This window comes from Rhinolophus sinicus, chromosome 14 (assembly GCF_057876585.1).
Source record: "Rhinolophus sinicus isolate RSI-liver-muscle chromosome 14, RSI-T2T, whole genome shotgun sequence".
Lineage (NCBI taxonomy): Eukaryota > Metazoa > Chordata > Mammalia > Chiroptera > Rhinolophidae > Rhinolophus > Rhinolophus sinicus.
Window position 1 is genome coordinate 155,183,409 of NC_142514.1, and position 12,774 is coordinate 155,196,182.

The 12,774-nt window shown below is 49.3% G+C and overlaps 1 protein-coding gene across 9 annotated transcripts in view; it reads left to right on the plus strand.

The window, feature by feature from the left end:
• Positions 1-11,575, plus strand: part of NAV2 (neuron navigator 2) — a 711,083-nt gene extending 699,508 nt beyond the window's left edge. For all 9 annotated transcript variants that reach the window (XM_074336128.2, XM_074336124.2, XM_074336125.2 and 6 more), the window contains 2 exons: positions 5,022-5,225; positions 8,010-11,575. In XM_074336128.2, the coding sequence (XP_074192229.2) occupies positions 5,022-5,225; positions 8,010-8,135 (330 nt within the window). In that variant the 3' untranslated portion in view covers positions 8,136-11,575. The remainder of the gene's footprint in view (positions 1-5,021; positions 5,226-8,009) is intronic.
• The last annotated feature ends 1,199 nt before the right edge of the window (positions 11,576-12,774 follow it).

The window sequence follows — 12,774 nt, forward strand, 5'->3', positions numbered from 1 at the left end:
CGTGTGTGTAGCACTTGACAGTGTACAAAACACTCTTCTATTTGGTTCACGCCTTGCATCAGTCCTGGAACTTAGAGACTTGTTTGTCTCCACTTTTCAAAAGAGAAAAACTGAGTCTCAGAAGAGAGTCAGTGACTTGCCCAAAGTCATAAAAGGAAACCTTCAAGACTCAGGCCTCTGGCTAGAATTCCAGGTTCTCAGCCTCGGCCTTGTGGCACTCACTGCCTGCCGTCGGGAACCCTCACGTGTGACCCTGGGTCTCGTGAGGCTGCCTGTCCCTGCTGCCCCAGGACAGGAGGGAAAGCACAGATGCGTCACTTCTCACTCGGCCCAGGGTTTACCATCAGGAGCTCAGCAGTAAAGTGGAACTTGGGACAGTTTTACTGTTGCGCACGAGGCAGCCTGAGAAGTTCTAGGCTCTCCGCTCCCGCCCTGAGCAATGAGCAGGCCTCGCCCGCAGCTAAATAATCGGGGCACCAGTTTAGCAGCCGGGTTCCCCAGGGCTTCTTCGTTCTTCAGTCCTGGGCAGTGGGAGACACAAGCACTGTTGTAGGCCAGGGGCCGGGGGCACAGAGGCGTACACACCACATGCACGTGTGCGACAATACACATCAGTGGCTTCGGTCAGTGTTTGCCATTTCCATACATTTGGCTGAGCGGGCAAATGTGCGGCTGTTTTGTAGCTACCACGTGTAACAGCCATGACAGGCCTCGGAGGTCAGGAACTTGCACAGGGCGAGAAACCAGAGACGCACCACCATCTCACTAGCCTAGACAAGGCAGGAAGAGGCATCGCGTCTTTGTGTAGTGAGGTCATTTGAAGGACAGTCTTTCAAGAGTGTGGGAGTAACCAGGGGAGGCAACCAGAGTTAGCATTTTAACAGATCGCTCAAAAATGAGCCACTCGGCCCCAAACCTGTGACTTCATCATCCGATGAGCCCAGGAGCCCCTGAATATGCTGGTTCATGAGGAAACCTGGTGTGTTCTTCATGCCTCTGGTTTTGAAGGGAAGTTTGCTGACATTTCCTGAGGGCCTGCTACTTGCCAGGCGCTGTGCCCAGGGGCCTGAGCATCGTGATCTCACGTAGCTGTAAAGCTCAGTGAGCACCTCATAGATGCGATAAAGGCTCACAGAGCTCTGACCTGACCCAGCTTCACTCAGTGGGGTATGATGAGCCAGCGTTGGAGCCCAGGTCCAGCTGACTCCTTGGTTACTTCTGTGACTTTCAGGCTGTCCTGAGGGACCCCCAGAACTAAACCCAGAAGCTCAGTGGCTCAGGGAAACCAACTGTTGTGTTTCACGTAGTGGAGTTCCAGATCAGATTTCGTTTGACCAGAGGATTCCTCTATTTTTAAAAAGTGTACAATCGCCACCTTGCGTCCTTGCTCACCGCGAGCCGAGCACCACGCAGGCTCATTCCCTCCTCACCTCACCTGACCCTGCGAGGTGAGGGGAGTGGCCATGAGGGCAGCGCACTGTGGTTCAGGGAAGGTAAGCCCTTGGCGAAGGTCATAAGCTAAGAAGCGGGCGAGTCCCCAGCGTGGGCAGTGACAGGGCTGCCTGTGGTGAAAGGGCTAACACGGAGACCCTGCTGAGATCAGGCCTCAGCACTGACTTCCAGACAGCACCTCCAGCAGGCACATCCTGCCTTCCTTTCCTGGGGGATTGTGCCGTCGCCTCCTAGTGGATACCAGATACGTTTGCAAGGGTGTGTGTGTGTGTAGCTGCTTGGAGTTTCTTCCTTAACGTGTGCTGTGATTCTTGCGTGTGTGATATCCACGTGCACCAGATACGTTTGCAAGCTCTGTGTGTGTGTGTGTGTGTGTAACTGCTTGGAGTTTCTTCCTTAACGTGTGCCGTGATTCTTGCGTGTATGATATCCACGTGCACCAGATACGTTTGCAAGCTCTGTGTGTGTGTGTGTGTGTGTGTAACTGCTTGGAGTTTCTTCCTTAACGTGTGCCATGATTCTTGCGTGTGTGATATCCACGTGCACCAGATACATTTGAAAGCTGTGTGTGTGTGTGTGTGGCTGCTTGGATTTTCTTCCTTGACGTGTGCCGTGATTCTTCCGTGTGTGATATCCACGTGCATGCACCAGAGTCAGCGGCTCACAGTGGCCCCGCTTTGAGTCTCTAGTGTCTTGGCTCCCTGTTCCTGATCCAGTGAGGATGCCAGGCTTCTGCCTGCTTTGGGGAACGTGGATGTCCTTTTTGTCTGTCTGTCTATCCACTGTCTCTGCTGTTTCTCAGAGCTGCCGCAGGGCTCTGCACTGGGGCCAAGGAGCTTTCTGATATTTCCTTTACTTGCCATGATACTTACCAGCCATTCGTCACCTGGACGTGAACAGCTCCAGGGGCAAGCAGGGAGGCTTGTAAAAATATTTCCTGTTCCCGCAGATGATGTCAGCATGTGCCCGATGCACATCTGCCTGATGGCTTAGTCCCCAGCCCTCTTCCCCTTTGGCGTTGGCAGCTTGTCTAGTCCACAGAGCAACTCGAAAGACCTTCCTCCCCCTAGCGGAGTGGGAAGCGTGGGGGCTCCTTATCAGATTACCCAGCCTGCTCTGAGACCCTGGGGAAATCTCCTTTCTCAAGGCCTTAGGTTCCCCATCTGTAATCTGAAAAGTTTGGGCTAGAAGAGTGTTTCCTCAGGCTGGCTTCTGTGGAGCCCCAAGATTCCTCAAACTCCTCAGTGGTGGGGTCGGGGGGAAAAGAGCAAATACTTGAAAACCACTGGGCTAGATTCTTTCTAAGGACTTGATGAGCTCCGAATTCCAGCCCCTGTTATTCTGCAGCCCTGAGCATCGCTTCCTCCAGGCTGGAGGATGGAGACAGAAGCATAGCTGTCAGAGAGGAGGCGTGGGTTCAGCCTCAGCCATGTGAAATCGGGCTTGAGAAAGGCAGCCCAATTCCGTGGGGAAAGCCCTTGGAGGGAGAAGCTTCTGAAAGCTGCAGGAATGTTCCTCCTCTGGAACAGGCTTCCTCGGTTCCAAATATCCCCGAATGTTTGTGTTCCTTTCCTCCCTGACACACACACGTGCACACACAGGCATGCACACACACGCGTGCACACACACGCTCCACCTTCACATAATCCTTTCCTGTTCTGACGATCAATTGCCTTGAGAAAGCCAGACGGAATTCTCAGGCCTGAGACTCACCGCCGCCCCAGGTTAAGGAAGATTTAGCAACAGATAGGGCCAGAGCCCCAGACGGGAGGGGTGCGGGTGTCTGAGAAAACGATGAAGTCATAGGTTGTATGTGTCTTGAGTGGAGGAGGAGGCAGCCATCAGTGCAGAGAGATGGATGGGCCCACCTGCAGTGGGCAGGGTGGGCAGCTTCCCTGACAGAAATTGTACGCAGAGGTCAGAGGTGGCTTAGGCAGCCAGGAGACAGCCACAGGGCATAGCGAGCCCAGCTCAGATTGCCGTCCTCATCTGGAGTCAGTCAGGGAGCACAGAGAGGGGCAAGGCCCAGACAAGGAAACTGGAGTCCTAGGTTCCAATTCAGCCCTGCTCTGTAACCTTTCACAACTGGCTCTTCTCGTTAGGCCCCAATTTCCCCATCTGGTACATGAGGGGGCAGGCCTACGTGACCCCATTTCCTCCCAGCTGAGGCAGCCTGTGACTTGGAAAGACATGGCTTGGTCAGAGCTCAGCGCTCTGTTGCTCTGTCAGAACTTGCCCTCTGTTTCCTCTCAACTGTAGGATTCCCGGGAGGGCAGAGGGGGCAGGCAGACAGGCTGTGGTCCAGGTGTGATTCTACTCTAGAGCCCTACTGCAGCCATTGTGGTCCAGGAGTCTCGGATCTTTGTATCCCATGGTCCCTGTAGAGGGGGTACCTTCCAGAGCCATGGAAAGCACTGCCCTGGGGTGTGGGGGGCACGTCTTGCCCTGGCTGTGAGCACATCCTGCCACATCTTCTCAGACTCTGGTGGTGCATGGAGTTGGACAGACTTGAATTCCAGTTCTGCCTCCTCCCCTCCCTGAGTCTACCTCCTCATCTGGGAAACTCGGGTAATAATGCTTCCTCTTGGAGTCGCATGGTGGTTCAACAAGATGGTGATGGTGGAAAAGAAGAAAGATATAGACTACACCTAGCTATGTGACACACAGAGAGCCTCGCCTTGGGAAGTGGTTCTTGTTCTTTTAAGAATGAATGAATATATATTTCTTAAAACTGCTAGTAAAAGTCACTAAAATCATTTTATCAGTAAGGCTTAAGAAAAGCTTGGAGGCATGGTACTGATCTTATAAAATTAAATGATAATATAGTTTTCTGTTTTAAGAGCAAAATAGTTATAGGCAATTTTGAGAAATACATGAGGGTGGAAAAGCACTACCCATGTGTAACCTGTTAGCAGTTTGCTGTTCTGAAAGTGACCAGTGCTTTTATAGAGGGGCTCTGAGAGTCAGATCCACGTCAAGAAATGGAGTTTTATCAAAACAGGGCCGTTGGTAACGTCTGCCTGTAGTGTTGACACCCTCACCCAGTCCATACTTGGAGCTGTTCTTTGGGTGGGTGCGCACAGTAGGACACTGGTACTGGAGCTGGCTCATGTGAGCGGAGAGCCGGCACCTCTTTCCAGCTCCACATTCAGTGACCTCATGCTGGCAGTTTAAAATTGGCCCGGGTGAGCCTATTTATACCATGAAAATTGGCTTCAAATCAGGTGGTGATTTGTTTGTTTTTCCCCAGAGACTACTTTTCAAGTTGGATCAGCAAGGCTCAGAGTTCAGGGCAGCACCGTGAGTCAGTGGCAGAGCTGAAATGGGAACCCAGGTCAGCCTGACTCTGAAGCCGGTGTCCTGACCCCTGGTTCATGCTGCCTTCACTCAACACGTCCAGCTATCTGTACCTTGGACGGCTTCCTTAGGATAGCATTCTGGATGTGGCTCTACACACCAGGGGAGGCATCATGCTGAGTTTTGGGGGCGGTTTCAGAAAGCTACAAAATCAGGGCTGCAGAAGAGGTCTCAGGCCCCTTCCTGACTATTCCTTCTTTGCCTCTTTTCAGCTCTATGGAAGACGGGCCCCCTGGGAGGATCCTGCCAAGTGGGTGATGGACACCTATCCTTGGGCAGCCAGCCCACAGCAGCACGAGTGGCCTCCCCTGCTGCAGCTCCGGCCTGAGGATGTCGGCTTCGACAGCTACTCCATCCCTCGGGAGGGCTCAACGAGCAAGCAGATGCCCCCTAGCGACGCTGAAGGAGACCCGCTGGTGAGTTCTCTGCTCCCAGAACAGCTCAGCATTCACTGAGCACTTACTGAATACGGGGCATGAAACACGATGTGCTGGAAACACGGAGGAGACCGAGCCCCGGCCTTGCTTTGGGGCGCTCTACCCATCCCAAGATTAGGGACACTTGCCAGTATTTTCTTCCATAGTTTTAGTTTTTCACTCAGGCCTTTAACCCCTGTGCAGTTGTTTCTGGTATAAGGCAAAAGGTAAGAATTTGATGTTTCCCCTTATGTGTCCCTACACCACTCTGCCCTCTGGTTTGAGTGCCACCTTTGTCCTGCACGGTCCTGCTCCAGGGATCTGAGCAGACACAGAGCTTGCCGAGGGGCAGAGGCCTAAGCCACATGATTGGGGCGCAGGCAGGGAGGGGTCTGAGGGCAGGAGGGGCTCACGGAGAGCAAGAGGGGTGCTGATAGGGGTCCCATGGCCAGTGAGGTGAGGTAAGTCTTTAATTGCCTGAACTGCTTCTTTACAATTGCTAAAGCGACAAAGGCCCTTTAAGGAAAACCCGGGCCAGTGACGGTAACACTACGATGATAGCCTCGTAAGTCCTTACCTAACACCATCTATAGGCTCTGCGACTTGAAGTGAAGCCACTGTATATGAAACCAGTTTTACCGTAGACTGATTGATACAAACAAGAGTTACAGTCCTAAGCTCCTCATCAACATTATGACAAAACAATGATATTCTAGGACTTGCTGTACTACTCTCTCTGCCAATATAAGACGCATACATAGTCATACTGCAAAATTAGACCTAACAAAGCAAAAGCCCTATAAAATGCAGTGAAAGCAAATACACTAGAACCTCCCGTGGTTAAATACTATTATCAAGCCTTACATTGAGCCCTGAGCTCCCTTGGCAGCTAACGCAAAAGGAAAAACACAGCAGGGAGTGTTACTTGCATTACCTAATGAAAGAAAGTGTTCATAGGGGATGCGGCAGGATTAGAAGACAACTGATTTGCTGTTCTCTCCCTAGTGACTAATTGATTTGTTAGATTAAAAAAATAACAATAGATGATTTCTTAAAACTGCCAGTAAAAGTCACTAAAATCTGCTGTCCCAACTGGCAGAATAGAGCTGTGGTCCTGTTGAGACTTTTTAAACAGGAGCTATGTTTTAAATGGATTGCTTGTATTACTATGCATAACCTAATTTGCAGTGGTTATGAGAATGGTTTTACAGAGGAAAGGCTCCAACTTTAAAAAGCCATTTCTAACGTTACCCATTGCTAAAAGCTACAGTCATGGAGATATTTGTTGTGGGTGCAAGCTTATGAGGTCTTAACTTACATTAAAAATAGAACTTCGGATAGCTAGAGGAAAGAATGGCTGGCTCACCCCCAGACACTCGTTTCTTACCCAGGAATATCTGTATCGCTGACGGAACACAGAAGGCATTTTGGTAAGACCTGGGGTTCTCGGAATAGTTACATAGACTTCTCCTTCCAACCTCAGGCCCCCAAAAGTGAGCTGTGCCGGTCCAGCCATTCCTATTCACCGAGTTAGGTGTTTGGTTTTTCTCGCAAGTCCATGCTCTCTGCCCAGGCCACAGGTCTCTGTTTTAACAGCTTTCTTGTTTACCAGTCTCTCTCCTCATGGGACTGAGACCTCCGAGAGAACAGGACCCACTTGTTTGCTTTCAGACCACATACTGTGGATACATCAGGAATGTTTGATGAGTGAATTAATAATCCCAGTGGCAAAGGGTTGTTCACTGCACTTCAGCTCCACCCTTCCCCAGTTATGGCTGTGCAGGTGGCCACCAGCTCATGGTGCTTCTGTGGCCGTCCCCACGCGGGAGACTGCTAAGTGTCCTGAGGGGCAGCTGGCCAGTGGGCATTGGCTTTAGCTCAGAGAGAACCTATCTTCTTCACTTACTTGCTAGATAAAACAGAAAATACATGCACACAATTTATAGTTATAAATAAAATAAAAGTACTTTTCTTTAAGTCAGGTGATGGTGGTGGTGGTGGTGATAGCAGATCACATTTATTGAACACTTACCCTGTGCCAGGCCCTCCTCTCAGGGTTTAATACACATTTCGTCATTATGTTCCCTACGTCAGCCCTAGGGGAGAGGTGCTGCTGTTCTCTCCATTCTATGGAGGAGGCACTGGGGGCTTGGATACTTGAGGTAATTTGTCTAAAGATTCCTGACTGGGAATCCAGGCCTCTGGCCCTGTGGCTCTGCTTGTTCCTTGTCCGTCGCCTCTGAAGGCCGTGGCAGGAGCCGGCACTTAGGTGGCTCCAGGCTGCCCTCTAGAGTACAGATGAGCTTGCTGCTCACCCAAGGGGGGGCCCTGTGCTTCCGAAGTCAGCTGTGCTGCTGACCGCGTTCCGGGGCCAGGGACACTTGACTGGCATCTTTACCCAGGCTTAGGTGAGGTGTGCCCCCTCCCAAATAAAAATAAACATCACCTTTATAGGAGACTGTCTATTGTGTTTTCAGTGCTCTGCATATATTAACTCACTCCACACCATAACGTTAGAGGGCGGGTACAGTTATTACTCCCATTTGACCGGTGAAGAAACTAAAGCACAAAAGATCAAGTCATTTATCCAAGGTCACGCAGCTTAGTAAGTGGTGGGGCCAGGATTGGAGCCCTGGAAGCCTGGCCCAGAGCCCCTGTTCTTGTCCCCTGCCTCTGCGGTGGGTCGCAGTCCCAAGGTGAGTCCGGAGGAGGCGGCGTGAGCAGGAATGAGGACTGGGCGGGCAGTGGACTGGCCTGCAGCTCACGCCCCTGCTCTTCCCCCAGATGAACATGCTCATGAGGCTGCAGGAGGCAGCCAACTACTCCAGTCCCCAGAGCTACGACAGCGACTCCAACAGCAACAGCCATCACGATGACATCCTGGACTCGTCCCTGGAGTCTACGCTGTGATCAGGGCCCGGCCGTGGAGCCTGCCCCACCCCCGTTCCTTACCCCACTCCACCGACGTCCTCTGCACCATCCTGAAGATGCCCTCCTGAGCCAGCCCCGGCCGCAGCGTGACCCCCCGTCCTCCAGCCTTGACCTGGGTGCAGGCAGCCTGGGCCAGCCGCCTTGGCACCGCTTCCTTCCACAGGGAGAACTGCACTATCTTCAGTTTTATTTTAATTATTGTTTTGCCTTGTTGCTGTGACCTCTCTAAGACACTAAAGATACTTCTCGGGAAAGGATTATCACCGTTGAAAACGAAAAGGGTTTAAATAAAAAAAAATTAAAAAAAACAACCCTACACTTGAAGCTCTGAAACCAAACAGCATCCTGCCATGAGCTGCCCAGAGACAGAAGAGACTGGCGCAAAGTTGGAAACATATAGACAGCGCAGCTCCCTCTCAGCACAGACCCTCTAGCACCTCCATATCGACAGCTCCCCACCCTCCCAGCCAGCCCACCACCGAGAACTGGTGCTAACTAGGGTATATGCTTTGGTCACACAACAACCGACAGAGTTACGACACAGGGAAACCTTCGGAAAAAAACAACTCGTGCTTTGTGTTCTGTTTTGTTTTTTTATATGGTGCTCTCCTTATCCGAGAGGTATTCTGCCTGTTCCAATTCCGCCCACACCTTTCACATATGTCAGCCTCCGATGAATCCATGAGCGTGAGTGAAGGAGTGAGAATGCCCAAGCAGATGAGCTATAACACAGAACAGCATGTGTCTGTTTCCTTCTTATATATAAACGAATCAGGTTTCGTTTTTTTTTTTTTCCTGCAAACACTGTGTACAGTGAGAATTGGTCTACTTTGGAGAACCGATTACCCTTTTGAAAATGAGGTTGAGTTCCTCCCTTTCTGACTCTTTGATTTTGAAGATTTTTCTTCTTGCCCTCTTGGTCAGAATCAATTCTTTGGTGAAAGTAAGAACCGCAGGAGTTGAGTTTTGGTTTGGTCCTGCCCTGTTTTGGTTTTCAGTTGTCCATCCTCACAGTTCTATACCCTCGCCTCCTGCTGGGGTGGGGCTAGGAGCGTCCAGTACAATGGACCGTGACCCCCCCCCCCGCCCCCCGCAGCGCGTGGGTGAGCCGGGACCTTGCCTTGCCTTCTCGTCCTCAAGGCTTTAGATCGCACGTTGACACCTCAAGCGTGCCGGCCCCAACCTCAGGTGGGGTGGTGAGGTCACCTCACGAAAGACTTGCACTTTCCTCAGAACCAACAAGTGGGGGGCAGCCACTCCCTTCCAGAAGCCCGAGCCCCGGCCTCTGTCCAGACAAGCCTTGCCTGACCTCTTCGGTGCTGACCTTCCCAAAGCAATGCCTTACTGGTTTTGTACTAACCGTGTTCATTTCTGAGTGTCATGCCTGCCTGGGGTCTGTTTTGGTTTTTTTGTTCCCCCATCAGAGCAAACAGGGCTAAAAAGTCATCTACTCATTAGGGGAACTCAAGTTGCTGTGACTTTTTTCTCACCCAAAAGACTCATTTGTGTGGATGTGGGACCATGGGAAAAAGCAAAAGGAAAAAAAACACACATCCATTTTTAGGTTCTTAGCCATCTCCAGCTAACACCCTGACTGGACAATGGTATGTCTTGTGCAGGAAAAGGCAAAACTTCCTAAAAGTCTACATGACACCGCTGATCCATGCCACGCTACTGTGTGTCTTTAACATACTGGTATTTTCTTTACAGAGTGTATTAAACCTTTGAGTTGTTCGTTTCTGTTTTATAAAGAGAATCTCGATTCAACCCCAGTGGGGGGGTCTCTGTTAATGATCAGGGTTTTTATTCCATCTTTACATTTTTTATTGCTGAAGGTCCATCTCTATATTTTGTCTTAGTACCACAAGAGCTTGACCTGAAACTGCTCACATTACAGAAAGAAAATGGATGATACCATTTTCTTCCTCCTTGAAAGGAAACAGGGAAATTGTCCCACTAACTGGTAAATGGAAAACTTCTCAACACTGTCCCGCTTTCGTCTCAATAAACTCAAGACTCCATTCTGCTAAGCCTTCATTAATCATCTGGGTGTGTGTGTGTCTGGTTCTGTTTTGGTTTTTCGGAAGAATTTTAAACCATATATTTAGCCTGTGACCACAGGCCAAACCCTGAGCCTTCTGGTGGGCCTGAAGAGTGGTCCTCAGTTTCTCTCCCAGTGATGAGCTTACACTCATACTGTGAATTTGGGAGGAGGTAAAATGGACTTCTCCTCGTGGGCAGTTTTCCCAGTCACCTTGTGAGTAGACACCTGCCAATATTGTTTGAAACGCTCCGTCTTCCTTTCTCTCCTTTTCTTTTCTTTCTTTTTTCTTTTCTTTTCTCTCTCGCTCTCTCTCTTTCTATCTCTCTGTCTCTCTCTCTGTCTCTGTCTCTCTCTCTCCCCCTCCCCCTCTCTCCCCTCCCTACATCCCCCTCCCTCCCTCCCACAACACACCCTCCCCTCTCCTCCTCTCTCCTCCCCTCTTGCACAGACTTCCCTCCCACTGGGTCCAGGCTCAGAACCGAAACCCCTGTCCCTGGGTTGCCCAGCCAGTGAATGGGGAGCTTAAGGAGTTGGAGCCCTTGTATGATTCACAACTCAGTGACCTTCCTAAAATTTCGGGAAGCAGGGTTGTCTGATATGCACATTTCTTCTCTTGGTTGTATTTTACTTTAGTGTCACTCACATTTGTACTCATTTAGGGCTCTGTCTGAAATGCTTCCATTTTGCCTTTTTCTACAGTTAGGCTAATTTTGAAATGTATGAAATTCTATGCAACATTTATGTTGAGTTACCAATGGAAGCCAAAAGTTTCTCAAACTGCCAAGAATTATACAGGCCATAAATGAGATGGGAATACCTTTTAATTTAAGGTTTGGGGTGGGGTGGGGTGGGGCAAGGAATGAGATTTGCCTAGACCTTTGTTGTATCTTGGGGACACTTTTTATTTTGTCGTTGATGCTCTAAACTTCAAAATTCTGTGTATTCAGATTTGATCATGGCGAATCTACTTCAAATGGAAAAAGTAATCCAACTCTGTGGATATTAAATGGAAGGTTTGCTGTTTTGATCTAGTTTCCAGTGGAGCAGTTTATGAAATATGTTCTATAAGATGTACATTTTTCCATTGTAACATAGAAATTGTAAATAACTGATTAAAGTGCTGCATTTTGATGAATTTTTTCTAGCCATTTTTAAAGAGAAAACTAGGAATTGAGTATTTTGTGTACGGTTTGTTTCCATCCTCCCGCCCCTTCCTCCTTCCCTCCCTCTCTCCCTATTTAATTTTCATTTGTCATGAGGTTTTGGGATTTGTCAGTGATCTGCTGGAGATCATGCCCCACGTCATAGAGAAGAAAGCTGATTGTACCAGTCTTAAATTATTCATGATTCAATAAAATTGATGCTTATTTATTCAGATTGGTGGTTTGGCGTTTATGTACTAGAGCAAATCCACTCGTTGAAGTTCGATTTCACGCCCAGAGGAAGTCATTCTCATTTGGAAGCAGCAAACACAGAGCCCAAAACATATGCAGACCCATCTTTGCCACTATGTCGTCCACATCCTACCTCGTCTCAGTTTCTCATCTCAGTCACGGCTACTCCTGTGGACCTTGGGGAAATGCAGATTCTGATTTAGGAGGACCAGGGTGGGGCCTGAGCATGTCAATTGCTAACAAGCTCCTACATGACCCCAGTGCTGGGGGCCCTGGGCCACACTCCGAGTAGTGAACCACATCAGAATCCAGCCTGCCCCCCAGTCAAGCCTTTGGCACAAAAAAGAATTTTTCAATATATTGAGTACCTATTAATTGCCCAGTGTTTTCCCAAATCCTTCAATATAATCTGCAAAATAACCCTGAGGAGGTAAATATTCTTACTCCCATTTTGTAGGTGGGGAAGAAAAAAAAAAAAACCAGACTCAGACAAAACGACTTACTGAGAATCCTACAAGCCAAGCGGTGAGGGCTGGGGTTTCAGCTTCACCTTCTGACCCTACATCCTGCTGCAGTGGCTGTGTCTACGCTCCCCAGTCTGTGCCGCCGCCGACACCCACGGCGGAGCAGTGGGAGTGGGAGATGACATCACATCTCAGGGTTCAATAGCAACAAAAATGGAAAGGCTTGATTTGAAGCGAGGCCTGTGGGGTCACTGAAATGGATCCTACACTGCTGGCTCAACTGATAATGACATGAAATACCTAACTCATTGAAATGCACAGCAATGGCCCAGCCAAGGGGAGATGAAAAATCCAGATGTTTAGCACAGGCAGTTTTTAATGCCTGTTAAGAAAAATGAAGGGGAGCTGGTGCAATGGTTGGCAACCAGATATCCTGAGTTTCCAAGATTCTTTATGTCATATTCTACCCTACTACCACGCAATATATTCTGATGGTACCTAGAAAATATGACCAGCATATGCAAAGGGCATGATGGGAGGACTGTTAAAAGAAGGGAACTGCGCTGAAGTACTTACAGTGTGCAAGATTATACCGAGAATTTCACCTTATCACATAATTACAGCACCTCAAAGAGGTGGGTATTATTATCCCCGCTTTACAGGAAGAAAACCGAGATGAGTAATGTTAAATAACTTACATGGTAGGAATGGAATTC